The sequence below is a fragment of the Oncorhynchus kisutch genome, linkage group LG21 (assembly GCF_002021735.2).
Source record: "Oncorhynchus kisutch isolate 150728-3 linkage group LG21, Okis_V2, whole genome shotgun sequence".
Taxonomy (NCBI): Eukaryota; Metazoa; Chordata; class Actinopteri; order Salmoniformes; family Salmonidae; genus Oncorhynchus; species Oncorhynchus kisutch.
Genome location: NC_034194.2, coordinates 372,015 through 398,775, shown reverse-complemented (window position 1 = coordinate 398,775; position 26,761 = coordinate 372,015). Strand labels below are relative to the sequence as shown.

General features: G+C 43.0%; 1 protein-coding gene across 1 annotated transcript; it reads left to right on the top strand.

The window, feature by feature from the left end:
• Window positions 1-16,443: 16,443 nt before the first annotated feature.
• Window positions 16,444-26,384, top strand: LOC109880238 (creatine kinase B-type). The gene is made up of 8 exons (XM_020472465.2): window positions 16,444-16,612; window positions 17,366-17,570; window positions 18,713-18,867; window positions 19,128-19,260; window positions 19,777-19,948; window positions 23,305-23,428; window positions 23,724-23,913; window positions 25,948-26,384. The coding sequence occupies exons 2-8, from the start codon at window positions 17,378-17,380 to the stop codon at window positions 26,124-26,126; spliced, it is 1,146 nt and encodes a 381-aa protein (XP_020328054.1). The 5' UTR covers window positions 16,444-16,612; window positions 17,366-17,377; the 3' UTR covers window positions 26,127-26,384.
• The last annotated feature ends 377 nt before the right edge of the window (window positions 26,385-26,761 follow it).

Genomic DNA, 26,761 nt, shown 5'->3' with positions numbered 1-26,761 from the left:
TACTTCACATCATTTCACATTGAGGTAAGCATAACTTATATAAAAACACTTGCAATTTTCAGAACATTGCATCCCCTTTTTCTGCACTGTAATTCCCATTTGAACTATCAATAGAACTACTGCAATCGCAGTCTATTGGGACTGCGCGAAACCAAATGTTGACAGTCACCTCTCAATCTCCAAGAAATATGATTTCCTTTCCTTCTTCAGCTATTGAAAGGGCTCTTTGAAAAGAGAACTGGAGACCAACTGGAGAGGCACTTTGGGCATTTTGGTCTCTTAACATAACGATGTGTCAGCTGAGCTTCTGTCACATTTCTCCTCACCTCTCTGCTCTCTCCAGCTGTGCCGTTGTCTGATGTCCGTCCTCCTCATGAATATTCACGACCACACATCCGTCAGTCAGAAACAGGGAGCCAAGTGCAACTGGGCATGCAGAGTCTCACAAACTACTTGTTCTGCTGACATTTAATTGTGTCCCCTCTGACAGAACTGCAAAGAGATGGTGCTTACTAAGCAATAACAAAGCTTACTTTTCCAGAATATGTTGGATGGTTAAGAAAGCACTTTTCTGATGTTTGTTTTGTTGTTCACAACTGCACTGAGACATCTCTGGAACACTGACATGATATCATGAAGAAAAAGTTAGACTTTCAATATGTCTGAATGTTTCCGCAAGCCCACGCATAACTTTTCCAATAACATTCAGGAAACATTGTCTTTTGATGTCATCTCACATCCATCTCACAACCAGGGAGGTGTGCTCTTCACCTCTGCTAGGCAATTACCAATTAGTGTTAGTACTTCAGTCTCCCCTGGTTTCTCAGCGGCAGCTATAAGCAGTGGTTGTGTCAGTGGTGGTCTCGTCTGCAAAACTAAGACCGTTGCAGAAACAAAGACTGTTCTGCCAAGTTGTTCTGCAGAGTTCTCTGAGGAAGGAAAGAGAGAAGGGCTCCTCACCACTCTCACTTGAGTATCTTACCTAGTTATTTTATGATTATCTAATTTTGCTGTTTTGTAGCTTTGGCAACTACGTGTGTGTTTTCTATTAGGGATGCACCGATATCAAATTTTGGGCTGATACCGATATCTGATATTTTCCTTGCCAAAAAAATCTGATACCGATAACCGATATTTAAAAAAACTTGCAGCATTTTAAGCATTCTAGTACAGTTAAACAATTGAAATAAACACACTATCGTGTCTGGACTATCATTAAATGTGAAGAATCCGAATTCGACTCTTCAGATATTTTCATATCTTATCAAAATAGTCGCTTATTAATGAATTATTATTACCTCATTAGTTCTCATTACTGAACATTGCAAAACCTTTGATATCTGCACAAACCCTAGCCTAAATGATGAATCAGCGATATACAAATTGGCTTAATTATTTATTTACTATTTAACTAAATAATCACAGAAATATATAACAAACATAACAAACAAACATGGTACAAAGAAAAAGTCCCTCGCGGACGAAGCCAATATGGCGGATTGGTAGACAAAGGAAAGGGGTGAGGACTGAGAAGGAGGGGGAAAGACAAAAGGGTTTCACTGCACACGGTTCATAATTGTATTCATTGAAATGCTAATCCTTTGCAAATGAACGGAAGCTCATTGAAGTAGGAAGTTTACATACACTTAGGTTGGAGTCATTAAAATTAGTTTTTCAACCACTCCACAAATGTATTGTTAACAAACTAGAAGTAATTTTTCCAACAATTGCTTACAGACAGACAGATAATTCCACTTATAATTCACTGTATCACAATTCCAGTGGGTCAGAAGATTACATACACGAAGTTGACTGTGCCTTTAAACAGCTTGGAAAATTCCAGAAAATTATGTCATGGTTTTAGAAGCTTCTGATAGGCTAATTGACATAATTTGAGTCAATTGGAGGTGTACCTGTGGATGTACTTCAAGGCCTTCCTTCAAACTCAGTGCCTCTTTGCTTGACATCATGGGAAAATCAAAATAAATCAGCCAAGACCACAGAAAATAAATTGTAGACCTCCTGTCACGTTCTGACATGAGTTATTTTGTTATGTCTTTGTTTTAGTATGGTCAGGGTGTGAGTTGGGTGGGTTGTCTATGTTCCTTTTTCTATGATTTGGGATTTCTGTGTTTCGCCTGGTATGGTTCTCAATCAGAGGCAGCTGTCATTCGTTGTCCCTGATTGAGAACCATACTTAGGTAGCCTGGTTTCACTTTTGAGTTGTGGGTGATTGTTTCCTGTGTCTGTACCATACGGGACTGTTTCGATTTTCATTTGTTCATTCACGTTGTTATTTTGTATTTTTGTAGTGTTCCGTTTTTTATGTTAAAATGGACACTAACCACGCGGCACATTGGTCCTCCGATCCTTCCTACTACTCCTCTTCGTCAGAAGAGGAGGAGGACAATCGTTACACCTCCACAAGTCTGGTTCATCCTTGGAAGCAATTTCCAAATGCCTGAAGGTACCACGTTCATCTGTACAAACAATACTACGCAAGTATAAACACCATGGGACCACGCAGCCGTCATACCGCTCAGGAAGAAGACGCATTCTGTCTCCTAGAGACTAACATACTTTGGTGCGAAAAGTGCAAATCAATCCCAGAACAACAGCAAAGGACCTTGTGAAGATGCTGGAGGAAACAGGTACAAAAGTATATATATCCACAGTAAGACGAGTCCTATATCAACATAATCTGAAAGGCCGCTCAGCAATGAAGAAGCCACTGCTCCAAAACCGCCATAAAAAGCCAGATTACGGTTTGAAACTGCACATTGGGGACAAAGATCATACTTTTTGGAGAAATGTCCTCTGGTCTGATGAAACAAAAATAGAATGGATTGGTCATAATGACCATCGTTATGTTTGGAGGGAAAAGGGGGAGGCTTGCAAGCCCGAAGAATACCATCCCAACCACGAAGCACGGGGGTGGCAGCATCATGTTGTGGGGGTGCTTTTCTGCAGGAGGGACTGGTGCACTTCACAGAATAGATGGCATCATGAGGTAGGAAAATTATGTGGATATATTGAAGCAACATCTCAAGACATCAGTCTTCTTTGAGGAAAAGATTATGATTATTAGAAAGCAAATTACGGACTCCTCTTTAAATCTGCGTATTCCTTCAAAGCTCAGTTGTCCTGAGTCTGCACAACTCTGCCAGGACCTAGGATCAAGAGAGACGCTCAAGTGTTTTAGTACTATATCTCTTGACACAATTATGAAAATAATCATGGCCTCTAAACCTTCAAGCTGCATACTGGACCCTATCCCAACTAAACTACTGAAAGAGCTGCTTCCTGTGCTTGGCCCTCATATGTTGAACATAATAAACGGCTCTCTATCCACCGGATGTGTACCAAACTCACTAAAAGTGGCAGTAATAAAGCCTCTCTTGAAAAAGCCAAACCTTGACCCAGAAAATATAAAAAACTATCGGCCTATATCGAATCTTCCATTCCTCTCAAACATTTTAGAGAAGGCTGTTGCACAGCAACTCACTGCCTTCCTGAAGACAAACAACGTATACGAAATGCTTCAGTATGGTTTTAGACCCCATCATAGCACTGAGACGGCACTTGTGAAGGTGGTGAATGACATTTTAATGGCATCGGACCGAGGCTCTGCATCTGTCCTCGTGCTCCTAGACCTTAGTGCTGCTTTTGATACCATCGATCACCACATTCTTTTGGAGAGATTGGAAACCCAAATTGGTCTACCCGGACAAGTTCTGACCTGGTTTAGATCTTATCTGTCGGAAAGATATCAGTTTGTCTCTGTGAATGGTTTGTCCTCTGACAAATCAACTGTAAATTACGGTGTTCCTCAAGGTTCTGTTTTAGGACCACTATTGTTTTCACTATATATTTTACCTCTTGGGGATGTCATTCGAAAACATAATGTTAACTCCTACACAGCTGTACATTTCAATGAAACATGGTGAAGCCCCAAAATTGCCCTTGCTAGAAGCATGTGTTTCTGACATAAGGAAGTGGATGGCTGCAAACTTTCTACTTTTAAACTCGGACAAAACAGAGATGCTTGTTCTAGGTCCCAAGAAACAAAGAGATCTTCTGTTGAATCTGACAATTAATCTTAATGGTTGTACAGTCGTCTCAAATAAAACTGTGAAGGACCTCGGCGTTACTCTGGACCCTGATCTCTCTTTTGAAGAACATATCAAGACCATTTCAAGGACAGCTTTTTTCCATCTACGTAACATTGCAAAAATCAGAAACTTTCTGTCCAAAAATTATGCAGAAAAATGTATCCATGCTTTTGTCACTTCTAGGTTAGACTACTGCAATGCTCTACTTTCCGGCTACCCGGATAAAGCACTAAATAAACTTCAGTTAGTGCTAAATACGGCTGCTAGAATCCTGACTAGAACCAAAACATGTATCATATTACTCCAGTGCTAGCCTCTCTACACTGGCTTCTTGTCAAAGCAAGGGCTGATTTCAAGGTTTTACTGCTAAGCTACAAAGCATTACATGGGCTTGCTCCTACCTATCTCTCTGATTTGGTCCTGCCGTACATACCTACACGTACGCTACGGTCACAAGACGCAGGCCTCCTAATTGTCCCTAGAATTTCTAAGCAAACAGCTGGAGGCAGGGCTTTCTCCTATAGAGCTCCATTTTTATGGAACGGTCTGCCTACCCATGTCAGAGACGCAAACTCGGTCTCAACCTTTAAGTCTTTACTGAAGACTCATCTCTTCAGTGGGTCATATGATTGAGTGTAGTCTGGCCCAGGAGCGGGAAGGTGAACGGAAAGGCTCTGGAGCAACGAACCGCCCTTGCTGTCTCTGCCTGGCCGGTTCCCCTCTTTCCACTGGGATTCTCTGCCTCTAACCCTATTACAGGGGCTGAGTCACTGGCTTACTGGGGCTCTCTCATGCCGTCCCTGGAAGGGGTGCGTCACCTGAGTGGGTTGATTCACTGATGTGATCATCCTGTCTGGGTTGGGGGTCATCCTGTCTGGGTTGGCACAGACAGGATGACCCCCCCCCCCCCCCCTTGGGTTGTGCCGTGGCGTAGATCTTTGTGGGCTATACTCAGCCTTGTCTCAGGATGGTAAGTTGGTGGTTGAAGATATCCCTCTAGTGGTGTGGGGGCTGTGCTTTGGCAAAGTGGGTGGGGTTATATCCTTCCTGTTTGGCCCTGTCCGGGGGTGTCCTCAGATGGGGCCACAGTGTCTCCTGACCCCTCCTGCCTCAGCCTCCAGTATTTATGCTGCAGTAGGTTATGTGTCGGGGGGCTAGGGTCAGTTTGTTATATCTGGAGTACTTCTCATGTCCTATTCGGTGTCCTGTGTGAATCTAAGTGTGCGTTCTCTAATTCTCTCCTTCTCTCTTTCTTTCTCTCTCTCGGAGGACCTGAGCCCTAGGACCATGCCCCAGGACTACCTGACATGATGACTCCTTGCTGTCCCCAGTCCACCTGGCCGTGTTGCTGCTCCAGTTTCAACTGTTCTGCCTTATTATTATTCGACCATGCTGGTCATTTATGAACATTTGAACATCTTGGCCATGTTCTGTTATAATCTCCACCCGGCACAGCCAGAAGAGGACTGGCCACCCCACATAGCCTGGTCCCTCTCTAGGTTTCTTCCTAGGTTCTGGCCTTTCTGGGGAGTTTTTCCTAGCCACCGTGCTTCTACAACTGCATTGCTTGCTGTTTGGGATTTTAGGCTGGGTTTCTGTACAGCACTTTGAGATATCAGCTGATGTACGAAGGGCTATATAAATACATTTGATTTGATTTGATCAGTCATGAAGTTAAAGCTTGGTCGGAAATGATCTTCCAAATGAACAATGACCCCAAGCATACTTCCAAAGTTGTGGCAAAATGGCTTAAGGACAACAAAGTCAAGGTATTGGAGTGGCCATCACAAATCCCTGACCTAAATCCTATAGAAAATTTGTGGGCAGAACTAAAAAAGTGTGTGCGAGCAAGGAGGCGTTAATGGATTTCGCCAAGAAATCTCACAGAAATGTTCTTACTCTTTCAAATGACTGCTCGACTTGTTGACATTGTGGGCTAGGTTAGGAATGCTGTGTTGCACGTGTAGCGCTATATTTTTAATTGCGTCATTATGTTATATAGGTATGTACGTCAGCTTTGACATCGGTTTTGCACATCGGCGTTAAACTAGACATCGGGCCGATGTTGGCATTTTTAGCTAATCTCGTTCGATTCTGATATGCTTACCGATATATTTTGCATCCCTACTTTCTACACCTTTTCGCTCTTCTCCCTGTAGGCTTTACAGATGCTACCCATCCCTTGGCTGCAACCATTCTAATTTAATGTACCCTGCGCACACAACCCATGTGGAAATCTTGCTGACTCCAGCTGATATCTTTTCATCTGACTACGTCTCATAGTCCAAGAGCAGCTGGTCGTAGCGGTGGTGGCACAGAGCTACTCATTTCTCCTAAATTGAGATGTTCTCTTTTCTCCCTCTCTCACCTGTCTATCTGCTCATTTGGATTCCATGCTGTCACTGTCACTTGTCCACTAAAGCTTGACATTGTTCTCATTTATCGCCCACTAGGTGCCTTTATAGAGTTCCTCAATGTGCTTGACACCTTGATGAGTTCATTTCCTGATGATGGCTCACCGCTCTTCGTACTTCGCGACTTCAACCTCCTGATATTTGCCTTCGAGTAATTTCTTTCCAAACCTTTCTTTCACCTCCTTGTCTCGTTTGACCTCACCCTTTCCCAATCCCCTTCAACTGAAAAGGCAGGCAATATGCTTCAACTCATCTTACGAGAGGCTGTTCACGTACTAATCTCACTGCAACCCCTCTCCAGGTATCTGATCACTACTTTGTTTCCTTTTCTGTTTTCTTTCTTCCTTTCCTCCAACCCTAGCCGGTTTTCACTCTCTCTCTCCCACTACCCTCAACCTCTTATCCTATCATCGCTCCCTTCTGCTAAATCCTTCTCCCTCCTGTCACCTCATTGTGCCTCTTCAAACCTTCTCTCCTCTCTTTTCGCATCCTATGACTCGCACTGTCCTCTTTCCTCGCGGCCGGCTCGGCATTCCCCTCCCTCCTCCAATCTCCACCCCTCCCCCTCCCTCCTCCCTCTCTGTGGACAACTTTGTCAACCACTTTGAAAAGAAGGTTGTCGACATCCACTCCTCATTCACTCAGCCTATTGAGTCCACTGGTCCCACTCACACAGAACTACTCTATGCCTTGATCGCTTTCTCCCCTCTCTCTCCAGATGAAATCCTTCAACTACTGCGGGCCGTCCGACAACCTGTCCGGTCGACCCATGCAAATGATAACATACAGACACCCAGGCATACACAGTCATACACAATGAAATGCATAAACAAGCACAGACAATATGTGGAAAGCTCTGTCAGCTCTCGGGTGGCTGCAGTTGCGGCATGTCATCGAACTGCTTCCTGTGACGCGTCAGTCACAACAACGGCGCTGCATCTCATTAACAGTTCCCACTCAGGATTATACTTTGATGCAAAAACAAGACCCATTCAGTGTGATTTTTAGCATCAGCCACAAACAGTAGTGCCTTCAGAAAGTATTTAAAAAACAATTGAATTGAGATTTGATCAGTGGTGGAAAAAGTACCCAATTGTCATACTTAGGTTAAGATACCTTAATAGAAAATGACTCAAGTAAAAGTGAAAGTTAACCAGTAAATTACTTGATTAAGTCGAAACGTATTTGGGTTTAAATATACTTAAGAAACAAAAGTAAATGTAATTCCTAAAATATACTTAAGTATCACATTTTTATTACATTTTTTAATGTAACCTTTATTTAACTAGGCAAGTCAGTTAAGAACATATTTTTTATTTTCAATGATGGCATACCCCGGCCAAACCTGGACAACGATTGTCCAATTGTGCGATGCCCGGGACTCCAAATCTTGGGCGGATGTGATGCAGCATGGAAGGAAGGAAAAGTATAAATACTTTCAAATTCCTTATATCTTTAAATTCCAGCCTCTGGTAAGACAAGGGGTGGCGGCCTATGCATATTTGTAAACAACAGCTGGTGCACAAAATCTAAGGAAGTCTCAAGGTTTTGCTCGCCTGAGGTGGAGTATCTCATGATAAGCTGTAGACCACACTATTTACCAAGAGATAGCTGCCTATATACCACCGCAGACCGATGCTGGCACTAAGACCGCACTCAATGAGCTGTATACGACCATAAACAAACAGGGAAACGCTCATCCAGAGGCGGCACTCCTATTGGCCGGGGATTTCAATGCAGGGAAACTTAAATCAGTTTTACCTCATTTCTATCAGCATGTCACATGTGCAACCAGAGGGGGGAAAAAAACTCTAGACCACCTTTACTCCACGCACAGAGATGCGTACAAACCTCTCCCTCGCCCTCCATTTGGCAAATCTGACCATGATTATAACCACCTGATTCCTGCTTACAACAAAAACTAAAGCAGGAAGTACCAGTGACTAGATCAATAAGAAAGTGGTCAGATGAAGCAGATGTTAAGCTACAGGACGGTTTTGCTAGCACAGACTGGAATATGTTCCGGGATTCTTCCGATGACATTGAGGAGTACACCACATCAGTCATTAGCTTCATCAATAAGTGCATCAAGGTTGTTTTCCCACAGTTACTGTAAGTACATACCCCAACCAGAAGCAATGGATTACAGGCAACATTCGTACTAAGCAAAAGGGTAGAGCTGCCGCTTTCAAGGGGTTGGACTCTAACCCGGAAGCGAATAAGAAATCCTGCAATGCCCTCCGACGAACCATCAAACAGGCAACGCGTCAACACAGGACTAAGATTGAATCGTACTACACTGGCTCCGACGCTCTTCAGATGTGGCAGGGCTTGCAAAGGGAAGCACAGCCACGAGCTGCCCAGTGGCACGAACCTACCAGATGAGAATTTACTTCTATGCTCGCTTCGAGGCAAGTAACACTGATACATGCATGGAAGCACCAGCTGTTCCGGACGGCTGTGTGATCACGCTCTCCGTAGCCAATGTGAGTAGGACCTTTAAACAGGTCAACATTCACAAGGCTGCTGGGCCATACGGATTATCAGGATATGTACTCTGAGCATGCGCTGACCAACTGGCAAGTGTCTTCACTGACATTTTTAAACTCTCCCTGACTGAGTCTGTAATACCAACATGTTTCAAGCAGACCACCATAGTCCCTGTGCCCATAAACACTAAGGTAACATGCCTAAATGACTACCGACCCGTAGCACTCACGTCTGCACTATGAAGTGCTTTGAAAGGCTGGTCATGGATCACATCAACACCAATATCCCAGAAACCCTAGACCCACTCCAATTTGCATACCGCCCCAACAGATCCATGGATGATGCAATCTCTATTGCACCCAACACTGCCCTTTCCCACCTGGACAAAATAAACACCTATGTGAGAATGCTATTCATTGACTACAGCTCAGCGTTCAACACCATAGTGCCCTCAAAGCTATTCACTAAGCTAAGGACCCTGGGACTAAACACCTCCCTCTGCAAATGGTCCTGGACTTCCTGATGGGTCGCCCTCAGGTGGTAAGAGTAGGTAACAACACATCCGCCATGCTGATCCTCAACACAGGGGCCCCTCAGGGGTGCAAGCTCCAACTCCATCATCAAGTTTTCAGATGACACAACAGTGGTAAAAGTCAGAGACCTGGCCGTGTGGTGCCAGAATAACAACCTATCCCTCAACGTAACCAAGACTAAGGAGATGATTTTGGACTACAGGAAAAGGAGGACCGAGCACGCCCCCATTCTCATCGACTGGACTGTAGTGGAGCAGGTTGAGAGCTTCAAGTTCCTTGGTGTCCACATCAACAACAAACTAGAATGGTCCAAACACACCAAGACAGTCGTGAAGAGGGCACGACAAAGCCTTTTCCCCCTCAGGAAACTAAAAAGATTTGGCATGGGTCCTGAGATCCTCAAAAGATTCTACAGCTGCAACATCGAGAGTATCCTGACTGGTTGCATCCCTGCCTGGTACGGCATTTTCTCGGCCTCTGACCGCAAAGCACTACAGAGGGTAGTGCGTACGGCCCAGTACATCACTGGGGCTAAGATGCCTGCCATCCAAGACCTCTACACCAGGCGGTGTCAGAGGAAGGCCCTAATAATTGTCAAAGACCCCAGCCATCCCAGTCATAGACTGTTCTCTCTACTACCGCATGGCAAGCAGTACCGGAGTGCCAAGTCTAGGACAAAAAGGCTTCTCAACAGTTTTTACCCCCAAGCAATAAGACTCCTGAACAGGTAATCAAATGGCTACCCAGACTATTTGCATTGTGTGCCCCCCCCAAATCCTCTTTTTACGCTGCTGCTACTTTCTGTTTATCATATATGCATAGTCACTTGAACTATACATTCATGTACATACTACCTCAATTGGGCTGACCAACCAGTGCTCCCGCACATTGGCTAACCCGGGCTATCTGCATTGTGTTCCACCAACTGTCAACCCCTCTTTTACGCTACTGCTACTCTCTGTTCATCATATATGCATAGTCACATAACCATATTTACATGTACATACTACCTCAATCAGCCTGACTAGACGGTGTCTGTATGTAGCCTCGCTACTTTTATAGCCTTGCTACTGTATATAGCCTGTATTTTTACTGTTGTTTTATTTCTTTACTTACCTATTGTTCACCTAACACCCTTTTTGCACTATTGGTTATAGCCTGTAAGTAAGCATTTCACTGTAAGGTCTACCTACACCTGTTGTATTCAGCACACGTGACAAATAAACTTTGATTTGATTTTCTATCGTATCGTCTGAGATCCCCAAAGATTGGAAAGCTGCCGCTATTTCGCAACAAAGCATCCTTCACTCATGCTGCCAAACATACCCTCGTAAAACTGACCATCCCACTGATCCTGACTTCAGCGATGTCATTTACAAAATAACCTCCTACACTCTACTCAACAAATTGGATGCTGTCTATCACAGTGCCATCCGTTTCATCACCAAAGCCCCATATACCACCCACCACTGAGACCTGATTGCTCTCGTTGGCTGACCCTTGCTTCATACTCGTCGCCAAAACCATTGGTTCCAGGTCATCTATAAGTCCTTGCTAGGTGATGCCCCGCCTTATCTCAGCTCACTGGTCACCTGTAGCACGCGCTCCAGCAGGTATCTCTCACTGGTCACCCCCAAAGCCAATTCCTCATTTAGCTGCCTTTCCTTCCAGTTCTTTGCTGCCAATGACTGGAGCGAATTGCAAAAATCCCTGACGCTGGAGACTCATCGCCCTCACTATCTTTAAGCATCAGCTATCAGAGCAGCTTACAGATCATTGCACCTGTACATAGCCCATCTGTAAATAGCCCATCCAACTACCTCATCCCCATATTGTTATTTATTTGATTAGTTTGATTTATTTTGCTCCTTTGCACCCCAGTATCTCTACTTGCTTTAAGCATCAGCTATCAGAGCAGCTTACAGATCATTGCACCTGTACATAGCCAATCTGTAAATAGCCCATCCAACTACCTCATCCCCATATTGTTATTTATTTGATTAGTTTGATTTATTTTGCTCCTTTGCACCCCAGTATCTCTACTTGCTTTAAGCACCAGCTGTCAGAGCAGCTTACAGATCATTGCACCTGTACATAGCCCATCTGTAAATAGCCCATCCAACTACCTCATCCCCATATTGTTATTTATTTGATTAGTTTGATTTATTTTGCTCCTTTGCACCCCAGTATCTCTACTTGCTTTAAGCATCAGCTATCAGAGCAGCTTACAGATCATTGCACCTGTACATAGCCCATCTGTAAATAGCCCATCCAACTACCTCATCCCCATATTGTTATTTATTTGATTAGTTTGATTTATTTTGCTCCTTTGCACCCCAGTATCTCTACTTGCTTTAAGCATCAGCTATCAGAGCAGCTTACAGATCATTGCACCTGTACATAGCCCATCTGTAAATAGCCCATCCAACTACCTCATCCCCATATTGTTATTTATTTGATTAGTTTGATTTATTTTGCTCCTTTGCACCCCAGTATCTCTACTTGCTTTAAGCATCAGCTATCAGAGCAGCTTACAGATCATTGCACCTGTACATAGCCCATCTGTAAATAGCCCATCCAACTACCTCATCCCCATATTGTTATTTATTTGATTAGTTTGATTTATTTTGCTCCTTTGCACCCCAGTATCTCTACTTGCTTTAAGCATCAGCTATCAGAGCAGCTTACAGATCATTGCACCTGTACATAGCCCATCTGTAAATAGCCCATCCAACTACCTCATCCCCATATTGTTATTTATTTGATTAGTTTGATTTATTTTGCTCCTTTGCACCCCAGTATCTCTACTATCTTTAAGCATCAGCTATCAGAGCAGCTTACAGATCATTGCACCTGTACATAGCCCATCTGTAAATAGCCCATCCAACTACCTCATCCCCATATTGTTATTTATTTGATTAGTTTGATTTATTTTGCTCCTTTGCACCCCAGTATCTCTACTTGCTTTAAGCATCAGCTATCAGAGCAGCTTACAGATCATTGCACCTGTACATAGCCCATCTGTAAATAGCCCATCCAACTACCTCATCCCCATATTGTTATTTATTTGATTAGTTTGATTTATTTTGCTCCTTTGCACCCCAGTATCTCTACTATCTTTAAGCATCAGCTATCAGAGCAGCTTACAGATCATTGCACCTGTACATAGCCCATCTGTAAATAGCCCATCCAACTACCTCATCCCCATATTGTTATTTATTTGATTAGTTTGATTTATTTTGCTCCTTTGCACCCCAGTATCTCTACTTGCTTTAAGCATCAGCTATCAGAGCAGCTTACAGATCATTGCACCTGTACATAGCCCATCTGTAAATAGCCCATCCAACTACCTCATCCCCATATTGTTATTTATTTGATTAGTTTGATTTATTTTGCTCCTTTGCACCCCAGTATCTCTACTTGCTTTAAGCATCAGCTATCAGAGCAGCTTACAGATCATTGCACCTGTACATAGCCCATCTGTAAATAGCCCATCCAACTACCTCATCCCCATATTGTTATTTATTTGATTAGTTTGATTTATTTTGCTCCTTTGCACCCCAGTATCTCTACTTGCTTTAAGCATCAGCTATCAGAGCAGCTTACAGATCATTGCACCTGTACATAGCCCATCTGTAAATAGCCCATCCAACTACCTCATCCCCATATTGTTATTTATTTGATTAGTTTGATTTATTTTGCTCCTTTGCACCCCAGTATCTCTACTATCTTTAAGCATCAGCTATCAGAGCAGCTTACAGATCATTGCACCTGTACATAGCCCATCTGTAAATAGCCCATCCAACTACCTCATCCCCATATTGTTATTTATTTGATTAGTTTGATTTATTTTGCTCCTTTGCACCCCAGTATCTCTACTTGCTTTAAGCATCAGCTATCAGAGCAGCTTACAGATCATTGCACCTGTACATAGCCCATCTGTAAATAGCCCATCCAACTACCTCATCCCCATATTGTTATTTATTTGATTAGTTTGATTTATTTTGCTCCTTTGCACCCCAGTATCTCTACTTGCTTTAAGCATCAGCTATCAGAGCAGCTTACAGATCATTGCACCTGTACATAGCCCATCTGTAAATAGCCCATCCAACTACCTCATCCCCATATTGTTATTTATTTGATTAGTTTGATTTATTTTGCTCCTTTGCACCCCAGTATCTCTACTTGCTTTAAGCATCAGCTATCAGAGCAGCTTACAGATCATTGCACCTGTACATAGCCCATCTGTAAATAGCCCATCCAACTACCTCATCCCCATATTGTTATTTATTTGATTAGTTTGATTTATTTTGCTCCTTTGCACCCCAGTATCTCTACTATCTTTAAGCATCAGCTATCAGAGCAGCTTACAGATCATTGCACCTGTACATAGCCCATCTGTAAATAGCCCATCCAACTACCTCATCCCCATATTGTTATTTATTTGATTAGTTTGATTTATTTTGCTCCTTTGCACCCCAGTATCTCTACTTGCTTTAAGCATCAGCTATCAGAGCAGCTTACAGATCATTGCACCTGTACATAGCCCATCTGTAAATAGCCCATCCAACTACCTCATCCCCATATTGTTATTTATTTGATTAGTTTGATTTATTTTGCTCCTTTGCACCCCAGTATCTCTACTTGTACATTCATCTTCTGCACATCTATCACTCCAGTGTTTATTTGCGAAATTGAAATTATTTCTCCACTACGGCCTGTTTATTGCCTTACCTAATCTTATTTAATTTACACACACTGTATATAGACTTTTCTATTGTGTAATTAACTGTGTGTTTGTTTATTCCATGTGTAACTGTGTTGTTTGTGTCACGGCTGTTGAATAAGGTGGTCCAAGGTGCAGCGTGGTGAGCGTACATATTCTTTATTTAAGATGACGCCGAAAAAAACAAACACTACAAACAAACCGTGAAGCTAAAGGCTATGTGCCCTAAACAAAGTCAACTTCCCCACAAAGAATGGAGGGAAAAAGGGCTACCTAAGTATGGTTCCCAATCAGATACAACAATAGACAGCTGTCCCTGATTGAGAACCATACCCAGCCAAAACATAGAAATACAACATCATAGATATCAAAACATAGAATGCCCACCCCAAATCACACCCTGACCCAACCGAATAGAGACATTTAAAGGCTCTCTGAGGTCAGGGCGTGACACACACTGCTTTGCTTTATCTTGGCGAGGTTGCAGTTGTAAATGTGAACTTGGCTTACCTGGTTAAATAAAGGTGAAATAAAAAATATAGAAAAAATATATATACTATATGTAGGAATGTCTTGTGTCCGTCCTACCTGTAGTGTTGGTACATTGAATATTCCTCATCTGCATATATCATAAATTGCTATTGCAAATAGAAGTATTATGTTCAACAACTGACATTTGCAGATATTATTTTGACAAACACACCTTGGTGCTTACAATTAATTCTCTATTGTCATAGATTTGGTGGGCATTGTGATATGACTTTCTTTAAGCACGCACTGATGAAACTGTCACTTCATATTTTTTTCTTGAAGTCTCCAAACACTACATTTATTCACTCTGTGATAGGGTTGGATCCTATATGCTACTTTTATTATTGTCCTGTAAATGATTCAGTGCCTATAATTTACGCTGTGTGTGGAATGGGCATAAAGGAATTTACCTCTACTACTAAATTACTACTAGATTATAGTGATAAGGAAAACAGCATACACATTTGGCCTGTGCATTTATTTGCCTATAACTAATCAGAATCCCATTATGTTTACATAAAAAAAGAGAGTACTTCAAAATGAGAAGATCCTGCCATGGAAAAGATGACTGGGTGGACATAAAGTGGAATGGAGGAGAAATAACTCCCACCATGCAGCAGGACACCTTCAGCTGTGGGGTCTTTGTAATGCAGCTTTGATAGTTATATTTTCAATAATGAGTAGCTGTTATGTGACAATTAGGTCAAAAACTTTATTTAATTTTTTGGTGGAGATGGTCTGTAAAGCTTACAGATTTAAGTCTAATAGCATGAGATGAAAGTAGACAAACATCAGAGTGTGCGATTTGAGGTCACTAGGTCACAAGACCAAGGAGCTATTGAAATTCTAAATTTAGAAAAATTCATGTAAAATCATGTGAGATGAAAATGGACAAACTAAAGGGTGTGTAATATAGAAGGATAGTCAGTGGACATTCTGAACCTTGTTTGAGTCCAGTAATTCATTTGACCAATGAGCTATTGAAATTCCAAAATGTAAATTAATAATTTTAAGTGCGAGATGTAAATCAACAACAAAAAATGTGTGCAATGTGTGTCTATGTCATCGGCGTAGCTAGAAACAGGTTTTAAAGCTTTAGGAGTAGTGGTTAAATAGCAAATGAAATTTGAAAAATTTGATTTGTCACTATGTTGACGGTCCCTACCTGCTGTTGGTGCAGGTAAGGAAAACTGCAGGCGAATATCCATCGAATAATCAAACTGAAACTATTTTTACCTCAGTTTTTGTTAAAATGGCATTACAAATGAGCCACACAAAAGCATTGGAATAAGAAAATAAAACATTATTCATATATATTAATAGGCCACTAAATGTCCCCATCATCATAAAGAACAACGACATTCGCATGAAACAGCCCGACATTTTAGCTTATGTATAGGCTACCTGAAGCCCATTGGACCATATTAACATATTTGACATTGCTAAATGAGCAGGGCAGGGTTCTGTGTGTGGTGACATTCCGGCTTATAGGAGAATCAATATCCATTCATCCCAGTGCGGATAAATGGAATGTAGCCACTGGTACCATTCAATTCTCTCTTACTGTTGTCAATAAAGAGATCTGTCAAGGAACGCACCACTTGATCTGAGAGGTGTCGGCTGTTAAATCGCAGCAGTGACACTATATGCAATTGCGTTATTCCCATTTCCAATAGGTAGAATGAACTTTAAATAGTATCCAATCAGAGGAGAGCTCCTCTGGCATATAAAAACCTAGCGAAGCTGATTCATTCTGGACAGCATTATTAGCTTTGGTGTGTCTTTCCCAAAGAAAAACGTCCTACGGTAGGTTTATTTATTTGTTACGTTGTATAAATGCATAATTATGTCATCATATTTGCAGAACTGTTAGGTGTCTAATGTGCGTTGTATTTAATACATGTATTGGTTAAATAGGCTATATGATAATGGCAAAACGTTTGGAATATAGGATGAACAAAGACTGGTATTTTTAGACTGCATCTCGGGAAAGCGCATCTAACCCTAGAGAAATGGGGAGACGTCAGTGATTTGGTTTCACTCAAAACGATTACATCGAACTGACATGTACAATATTTCACCCTGGTTAAAATCGTCAACTAGTGTAGAGGGGTGTAATTTTCCGTTTGGCATAGCCGTTTACACGGAAGAGACCGCAAGGTCGTGGTCTATCTGCAAGGTCTTATCTGGTGCTGGACATCACGCATTCGGTTGCTTCAAACTAATGTGAACAGTATTGCCTCGCACTGTAACCGACATATTTTGGATTAACGTGGATGAATATGCATTCTCTTTGTTGGACATTTTTTATATTTTAGAGAAAATAAATTGCTATATTTGGGCACCGATTGTATGTTGCGTATACCCTCTCAGATTATGAGGAATTGGCACGCAAATGGCAGGAATTTGTTTGCTACCTCAAAACCAGGTGTCGAAATAGCCGACCAATGCGTACAGTAACTTCTCAAGTCTTGTTCGACCCTGTTCCTATTAGTTATTCCATTTGCCGGGTCTAGGCTCTTGGCCACTGACACCTCATCGTTTCATCCTTGCGCACAGGTGAACGCAGTCATGCCTTTCGGTAACACCCACAACAAGCTGAAGATGAGTTACTCCGCGGAGCAGGAGTACCCCGACCTCAGCCAACATAACAACCACATGGCCAAGGTGCTCACCCCAGAGATGTACGCCAACCTGCGGGACAAAGAGACTCCAAGTGGATTTACCGTGGATGATGTCATTCAAACTGGAATTGATAACCCAGGTAAACAGCCCGAGCTTGCCTACGTTGGTCCTAAACAGTCTTATGCCGCGTCGAGAGGGCGAAAGGTTTAGTTATAGCCTACCCACTCATCCGGTGCTTGGATTTTGCAATGTCAGCCATGAACCGAGTGAAAAACCTCTGCTGTTGAAACGGTGACCTTGTTACCAAGTGCCTGTGATGTGGCCACTAATGCAATGTTCAGTATAATAATAGGAATTCATTATTTGTGGCCCTGTCGAGCGCATTGTTCCAGTTAACAATCAATGCATTAGGACTGACATGGGATCCATGGCCATACACCAATTTATTCCAATTTGTCACAGCAGCATCACCAACGATCTTTGTTGAGCAAGGTCAAGTTCACTATTTGTCTGCAGGTGACATTACAGGCTAAATTGATGCCTTGCATTTTATTCCCCTCTGTTGGCCTCTGTTGGGTCACATGTCCATTTCACAGCGGAATTATTGACTTTGAATTGTAATGTAGGCCTTTAATTTGATGTCTATTGTGAGGCCCTACTACAACATCCAGTGTAAGCGGCAACCAGCTAAAGATGTGTACCGGTATGCAAACTAGACCTGGGTTTAAATACTATTTCAAATACATTCACATTGAGTAGTAGCATATAGTTGTTTTTTATTTGAAAATACAAGTAGTTGAATATTGGAATGTGTATTGGCATGCATTTAAAATAAATTTAAAAAAAAAAAGATTTATACTCACACACTCGGGCCCTACATTGGGAGTATTTTAAATACATCTATTTGTCATTTAAATACTTGTGTATTTTCAATTTTAAACCCAGGTCTGCTGCAAACCTTAGTCACCTCAACTTAAAATTTTTCTTAATCAGAACATGTACAGCATTATGAATGTCAACCCAAATTTGTATTAATGCCCAATGGCTTCAGTGTAGATGGTGTTATTCTGACAGCTTGCAGCTGAAGGGTGGCTAAAGCTATTACTGGAACTAAGACCAATGTGACTGCTGGCACAGCTGACAATTTTGAATACAATTACAAAACCAATTACTGTCAACCAACTGCATTTTTGTCAGTGAAACTTTCACTTGGATGACGTCAACTGTTGGCACCATTGGCTGGCATTTTTATTCCTTCACCCTGTCCCTGTTTTATTCAAGGTCACCCCTTCATCATGACAGTGGGCTGTGTGGCCGGAGATGAGGAGACGTACGAGGTGTTCAAGGAGCTGCTGGACCCCATCATCGAAGACCGCCACGGCGGATACAAGCCCTCAGACAAACACAAGACCGACCTGAACCCAGATAACCTTGTGGTAAAGGCACACAATGTCCACACACTCGGAATCGCCTCACACCCTGGTTCACCACATACACACTCCCAAGGTTGTCCTACATGAGTCAACAACAATTTGGGAAATTAATTTGTCAATGAAAATCCATATTGGGCATAATGGCCACACAACCCATTATTTTCAAACCTCCATGTAGCCCAACCCTGGTTTAGTCGATATGAAATGTCCATACCTGTTAGCTTTCATGCTAATTGCTAACACGACGGTTGTTGTTTTGGCAGGGTGGGGATGACCTGGACCCCAACTTCGTCCTGAGCTCCAGAGTGCGAACTGGCAGGAGTGTCCGCGGCTTCTGCCTCCCCCCACACTGCAGCCGTGGGGAGCGCCGTGCCATTGAGAACATGGCAATCGAAAGTGCGTAACCGAGCCCTGTCCTCTTCCATGCCTTGAGTCCTGCTGCATTCCCTTTGTGACACTGCCCCCTGACAGCACTGAGTGGAACTGTCTTAATTAGACTATTGAAGTCATGCCACACTGCAATTGACTTGCTGCTCTTGACTGGCATTGGTTAAGACTTAATTATTCCAGATGTGTTTTATATAATGGCAAGTTGTGTTAAAGTACCCAATTGTCAAAGTAAAGCTACCTTCATAGAAAATGATTCAAGTGAAAGTCTTCCAGTAAAATACTACCTGAGTAAAGTATGTGGTTTTAAATGTACTTAAGTATCAAAAGCAAAATGTAATTGCTAAAATATACTAAAGTATAAGGACTTTGGAATGATTTATATTAAGCAAACCAGTCAGTACAATTTTTATTTACAGATTGCCAGGGGCACACCATAATTGAAGCATTTGTGTTTAGGAAAAAAAAAAGGATGACCACTCATGTAGGCTTACTTGTTTTACTGACTTTCTCGTTTTTTTGCAGGTCTAGCCTCACTGGATGGGGACCTCAATGGCCAGTATTACGCCCTGAAGAACATGACAGATGATGAGCAGCAACAGCTGATTGATGACCACTTTCTGTTTGACAAGCCCGTGTCCCCCCTGCTGTTGGCGTCCGGGATGGGCCGTGACTGGCCTGACGGCAGGGGCATCTGGTGAGTTCCCCGGGCACCACAGCAGAGTTTTCTCCATGTAGACGTCAAATGGCTTCCTTTTCCTTTCATGATGGCAGATGAATAAAGGGACTTAGTCTGGCATTCTCCTGCCACTCAGCTTTTCTAGTGAATTCCTCCCATGGTCTGTCGGTGTTCACTAAGGAAGGTGCAGTAAAGGATAAAATGGTGCCGGAGAATGCTGACGTTTTACATGTCCCCAACCAATTGTTTTTGTTTACTTGCATTATTTGCAACTTTTCAAAAATTATTTTGTACACGATGTTGCCGCTACCAGAATATTGGCAGAATATTCTTTGTCCTTTGACAAGTCTGATGAGCCCAACGCGACTGATTTACTGCTTTCTCGGGAACAGGCCCAGATCCCCGTGATTAGTGTGGAGAAAAAGGGGCCAGAGGGCATACTGACTTCTGAGAATTTGTAGGCGATTGAATAAACCCCCACTTCCATTCTGCTAGCAAATCTGCAATCTTTGGAGAATAAAATTGATGACCAATGCGGAAGATTAAACTACCAACGGGACAATCAAAACTAATCTCTTATGCTTCACGGAGTCGTGGCTGAACGACGACACTATCAACATACAGCTGGCTGGTTATACGCTGCACCGGCAGGATAGAACAGCGGCGTCTGGTAGGACAAGGGGCGGCGGTCTATGTATTTTTGTAAACAACAGCTGGTGCACGTTATCTAAGTCTTGAGCTATTGCTCGCCTAAGGTAGTGTGGTCTACAGCTTATGAGATGCTCTATCTACCTAGCGTTTTCATCTGTATTTTTCATAGCTGTTTACATGCCACCAGAGGAGGAGACTGGCATCCGAAGAACCATCACAGGCAAAGCGTCAATACAGGACTAAGATTGAAACGTACTACACCGGCTCTACCGCTCGTCGGATGTGGCAGGGCTTGCAAACCATTAGACTACAAAGGGAAGCACAGATGAGAGCTGCCCAGTGGCACGAGCCTACCAGACCAGCTAAACTACTTCTATGCTCGCTTCGAGGCAAAGACCACTAAAATATGTATGAGAGCACCAGCTGTTCCGGGAAGATTGTGTGATCACGCTCTCTGCAGCCGATATAAGACCTTTAAACAGGTCAACATTCAAGGCCACAGAGCACGACGGATTACCAGGATGTGTACTGCGAGCATGCACTGACCAACTGGCAAGCGTCTAAACTGACATTTTCAACCTCTCCCTGTCCGAGTCTGTAATACCAACATAATGTAAGCACACCACTATATTGCCTGTGCCCAGGAACACTAAGGTAACCTGCCTACATGACTACCGACACGTAGCACTCACGTCTGTAGCCATGAAGTGCTTTGAAAGGCTGGTCACGGCTCACACAAACACCATTATCCCAGAAACCCTAGACCCACTCCAATTTGCAAACCGCACCAACAGATCCACAGATGCGATATCTATTGCACTCCACACTGCTCTTTCCCACCTGGACAAAAGGAACACCTATTTGAGAAATGCTACTCATTGACTACGGCTTAACGTTCAACACAATAGTGCCCTCAAAGCTCATCACTAAGCTAAGGATCCTGGGACTAAACACCTCCCTCTGCAACTGGATCCTGCACTTCCTGACAGGCCGCCCCCAGGTGGTAAGGGTAGGCAACACATCTGCCACACTGATCCTCAAAACAGGGCACCCTCAGGGGTACGTGCTCAGTCCCCTCCTGTACTCCCTGTTCACTCATGACTGCACGACTCCAACGCAATCAAGTTTGCCAACGACAAGTGGTAGGCCTGATCACCGACCGCAACAAGGCTGCCTATAAGGAGGTCAGAACTGGCCGTGTGGTGCCAGGACAACCTCTCCCTCAACGTGATCAAGACAAAGGGTTGGCAGGTATCCTAGTGGTTAGTGTTGGACTAGTAACCGGAAGGTTGCAAGATCAAATCCCTGAGCTGACAAGGTAAAAATCTTCCAAGGCCGTCATTGAAAATAAGAATTTGTTCGTAACTGATTTGCCTAGTTACATTAAGGTTAAAAAATGTGGACTACAGGAAAGAGGACTGGGCATGCCCCCATTCTCATCGAGGCTGCAGTTTGAGATCTTCAAGTTCCTTGGCATCCACATCACCAACAAACTAACATGGTCCAAGCACACCAAATACAGTCGTGAAGCAGGTACGACAACCTATTCCCCCTCAGGAGACTGAAAAGATTTGGCATGGGTCAGATCCTCAAAAGGTTCAACAGCTGCACCATCGAGCGCATCCTGACTGGTTGCATCAAGGCCTGATATGGCAACTGCTCTGCTTCCGACCGAGTGTAGTGCGTACGGCTCAGTACATCACTGGGGCCAAGCTTCCTGCTATCCAGGAACTCTACCAGGCGGTGTCAGAGGAAGGCCCTAGAAATTGTCAGACTCCAGCCACCCTAGTCATAGACTGTTCTCTCTGCTACCGCACGACAAGCAGTACCAAGTCTAGGTCCAAGAGGCTTCTAAACAGCTTCTACCCCCAAGCCATAAGACTCCTGAACAGCTAATCAAATGGCTACCCAGACTATTTGCATCCCCCCCCTTATTTACACCACTGGTTCTCTCATCTATGCATAGTCACTTTAACTGCTCTACCTACATGTACATATTACCTCAACTAGCCGGTGCCACCATACATTGACTCTGTATATAGTCTCGCTATCGTTATTTTGCTGCTGCTCTTTAATTACTCATTACTTTTTCTGATTCTTATCTGTATTTTTTTAAATGCATTGTTGGTTATGGGCTCGTAAGTAAGCATTTCACTGTAAGGTCTACCTACACCTGTTTTCGGTGCATGTGCCAATAAAATGGACGCTAGTTGACCTCTTCAATGGTCAAAATTTACTGGAGGCCCCATCTACGATTCTACAATCCCCATTACATACTCTAAAACAGGGCTCTCCAGCCCTGTTCCTGGAGAGCTACCCTTCTGCAGATATTTGGTCACATGCCAATTATGAGTCATCTAATTATTAGAACCAGGTGTGCTAGATTAGGGTGAGTGTGAATACCTACAGGATGTTAGCTCGCCAGGAACCAGCTTGGCGTGCCCTGCTCTAACATAGTGAGATGCAGTTATGTTCTCTGTTGTGGGTCATTAAAGGAGGCTCTGGGTCGAAGTTCCTCTAGGTACAGATCTAGGACAACCTCCCCGAATCCTAACCATTAGTGGTGGATTTATTCTTTAATCTACCCAAGATCGGCGTCTAACTTCACCCTACACTGGAGTACCAGCTGGAGGGTGCCTTCAGTGAGAGTAAACATGATCGTTATGTATAATGGCGTCTCATTCCAGCCAATGTTGAACTAATATGTTGATTTTTGTTGACAGGCACAATGATGGCAAGACCTTCCTGGTCTGGGTGAATGAGGAGGACCATCTGCGGGTCATCTCTATGCAGAAGGGCGGCAATATGAAGGAGGTGTTCCACCGCTTCTGCACAGGCCTCACAAAGGTATGTGACGTGCACTCTGCTTTCTAGGATGTCAAATATGTTAAGCCCAAGGCTCAATTCTACAACGTAATGTGAAAGAACATGTGCAAACTACGTCGCTGGGGTTAATTGCATTTGAATGCAGTCAATTTGTGAGTCTACTTAAAATGCTATGCAAAATGGCACTTCAAAAACTGTTGCAGAAAAGGGGGCAATAGTTTTAAACTTTAAACAGTCCCCCAACACTGCAGTTGCTTTCTCAACACAACTTCTAACCTTTGGTCCCTTACCTCACGGTTTCCTCTGACCACTTCAGATTGAGAGCCTGTTCAAGGACAAGGGCCATGAGTTCATGTGGAACGAGCACCTGGGCTACGTGCTCACCTGCCCCTCCAACCTGGGCACGGGGCTGCGCGCCGGCGTGCACGTCAAGCTGCCCAACATGAGCAAGCACGAGAAGTTCAGCGAGGTCCTCAAGAGGTTGAGGCTGCAGAAGCGTGGCACAGGTACATCCATTTTGAATACACCAACTCTATTAGGAAATGTAGATGGGACATTTTGTCTAGCAGTTATTGGGATTAAGTGAATGTGGAGCAGATCTGGACTAGTCTCTCTACGTTTGATTTATTAACCAATGGTTGTTACTGTAGGCTGGTAAAACATTGTGCAGTCAAGATGTCAATGTTTAATTGAATCGGAATCTATGTACTTGACAGTTATGCTAATCCAACATGCCTCTAAACCTTTGGCTGTAACTGTGGCTGCAATTCTCCTAAATGTGGATAAGACCTAGTGGAAAGTGTTAACTATCCACTGAATAGGGCCAGGATGGCCAACTGTCCTCCTGGGGAGCTACACTGCTGCCGGAATTTGATCAGCCCTACTCCTGTTTTGGCAAAGTAGCTGCTCCTCGGGCCTCATAACTGTGCACCACTTCTGAAAAGACTGCACACATACAAAAATATTGAGATTTATAAACTTAGTTTACGTCCGTCATACATCAGACTTGTCCTGAAACTGCATGCGTGAACAAGCATTAAAACACTACCTGCCCATCGTTCCCTTTTTTATGGTGACAACACAGCCCTTATTTGCTGGATGTATTGGAATTAGGCCAAGGCAGTTTCTAAAGAAAATGGCCAACTACATCAAATGTCTCTCTGGAGGTGTTGGAATTAGGCCAAGGAAGTTTCTGAAAAAAAGATTTGCAAATTGTTGGACCTGTAAACATGTTTCGTTTTTCCCGACCCTAAATATGCTGCACTGCCGGCAAATTCTGAAACATTGTCTGTTAAACTACAGTAGTCCTACTTAGTGGTAGCTGACACACTTCAAAGCAAAAAAAGTCAACTCTGTTCATTTACATTCTACTGTTATAAATCACACTCCCTTTTCTAATGCATAGAGCAGAACACTTCAAATAGCTTATCAGACCCAATTTAAATGAGGCATGCCCATGGTAATTTGTTGTAGGCTAAAGCATATGACAATTATATTTATAAATTGTTTTCTTGAAACATTTGCAATTCCAGTAGGTTAAGATGTGCAGTACCCTAAAATGGAAGTTGGAAAAGGTGAACCTTCTGTTCTACCCTTAAACTGCGCTCGATTGCATTGCATGGAGCTAAATACTTAAGACAGTGTTTCAAATATTTACTACTGTAAAGTGGGTCCAATTTAATGTAGGCATTTTAGGCTATTTCGAGTATGAAACAAAGGTACATTTATTATAGAAATGGATGCCTATTTCCAACTTTTAGAATGCAGAGATGTGAAACATTTCTTCACGAATGGCAAATGATTGCAGCTTAAGGCTGCCTGTTTATTTTTTATCAATAAGCATGTCATATCCCCCACTTGCACAAAATGGTAGGCTACTTGCAATGCAATACTTCAACCACTGGAAACTATGCATACACATGGTCTATAGCGGGATCATCAACTAGATTCAGCCATGGGCAAAAACTTAGTGGGTTTTGGTTGGGGGTGGCCAGAACATAATTACAAATTTGTAGACTGCAAGCCCAAACCCCAATATTTGACTAACAATCATTTCAAACCTTCCTTACATTTTCTACATGATCATGTCTGTGTGGGAGTACTTAAACAGGTTTACAAATCTAAATCAATTGGTGCAGATTTCCTTGTTTTTAGTCTCATGTCCAACAATGCAAGTGTCCTCTCAGAACTTGGGGGCCAAATAAAACCACCCATGGGCTGCCAGTTGGGGACCCCTGGTCTAAAGTCTGCAGGACGTTAAGCTAAGCACATTCTCACGTCAAATTCCATGTTATAAATGTTTACTTTTGAGTGAACTGGAGCATGCATATGTGTATTTTGTGCATATGCAACATTTTGTGGAGCCCCCAGGACTTAGATTACAGTAGCTGAAAGGCATTAAAGTAGGGCTGCCTGGAACTAAAACCTGCATACCCACTGGCTCTCCAGGAGCAGGATTGGCCTATCACCCCTAGTTGCGGAGAAGCCAACCGTATCAGCACCATTTGGCTCAGCTTTTCTTTGGTACCGCCCCCCTCCAGGTGGTGTGGACACTGCAGCAGTAGGCGGTGTCTTCGACATCTCCAACGCAGACCGTCTGGGCTTCTCCGAGGTGGAGCTGGTGCAGATGGTTGTCGACGGCGTCAAGACCCTCGTCGAGATGGAAAAGCGCCTGGAGAGCGGCCAGTCCTTCAACGACCTGATGCCCGACCAGAAGTGAACACGCTCTCTCAAACCTTCTAACTTCTTACCTCGTCACCAATATCTCCCCCTTGTTTCCATAAACAATCTTCACTACATCAAGGAAATGCACTCTGCCCGACACGTTTAGTGACACAAGTTAGATGAGTCTTCATCTGTGTGATGAAGGATTTTGTATCAAATGCAATCTTTTTGCAGATGGCTATTAACACCTGAAATAAAAGTCTCTTCGGCCCATGGAATGTGTTTGTCACTTTGAGCAAGTGATTTGTTTTGACATTGTCATGAATGAGTCATTTCTAATACTTTTTCTGTGCTTAATTACACTTGCAAACGTACTGTAGCTCAATTGACAAAGGGAAATTCTGATGCAAACCAAAAGCATGGTGTCTATAGATGCATTGTATTCTGACTGAATTCCCTTAGTGTACCACCTTTTGCAATTGTTACCCTTCCAATGAGCTTATCATATAAACTACAACGCGAAAAGTACTGTTCACTTCCCTTTTAATAATTTCAGAACAGGTAACAGCCATTCAGTTTTTTCTTCATTCTTACTCTCCCCAATTCACTTAAACTATTTATTTTATTTCCCATGGACTTCACCAGAGTACCCCCTAGTGGCTGGAATACAACTGTATTAAGCCCCTTACA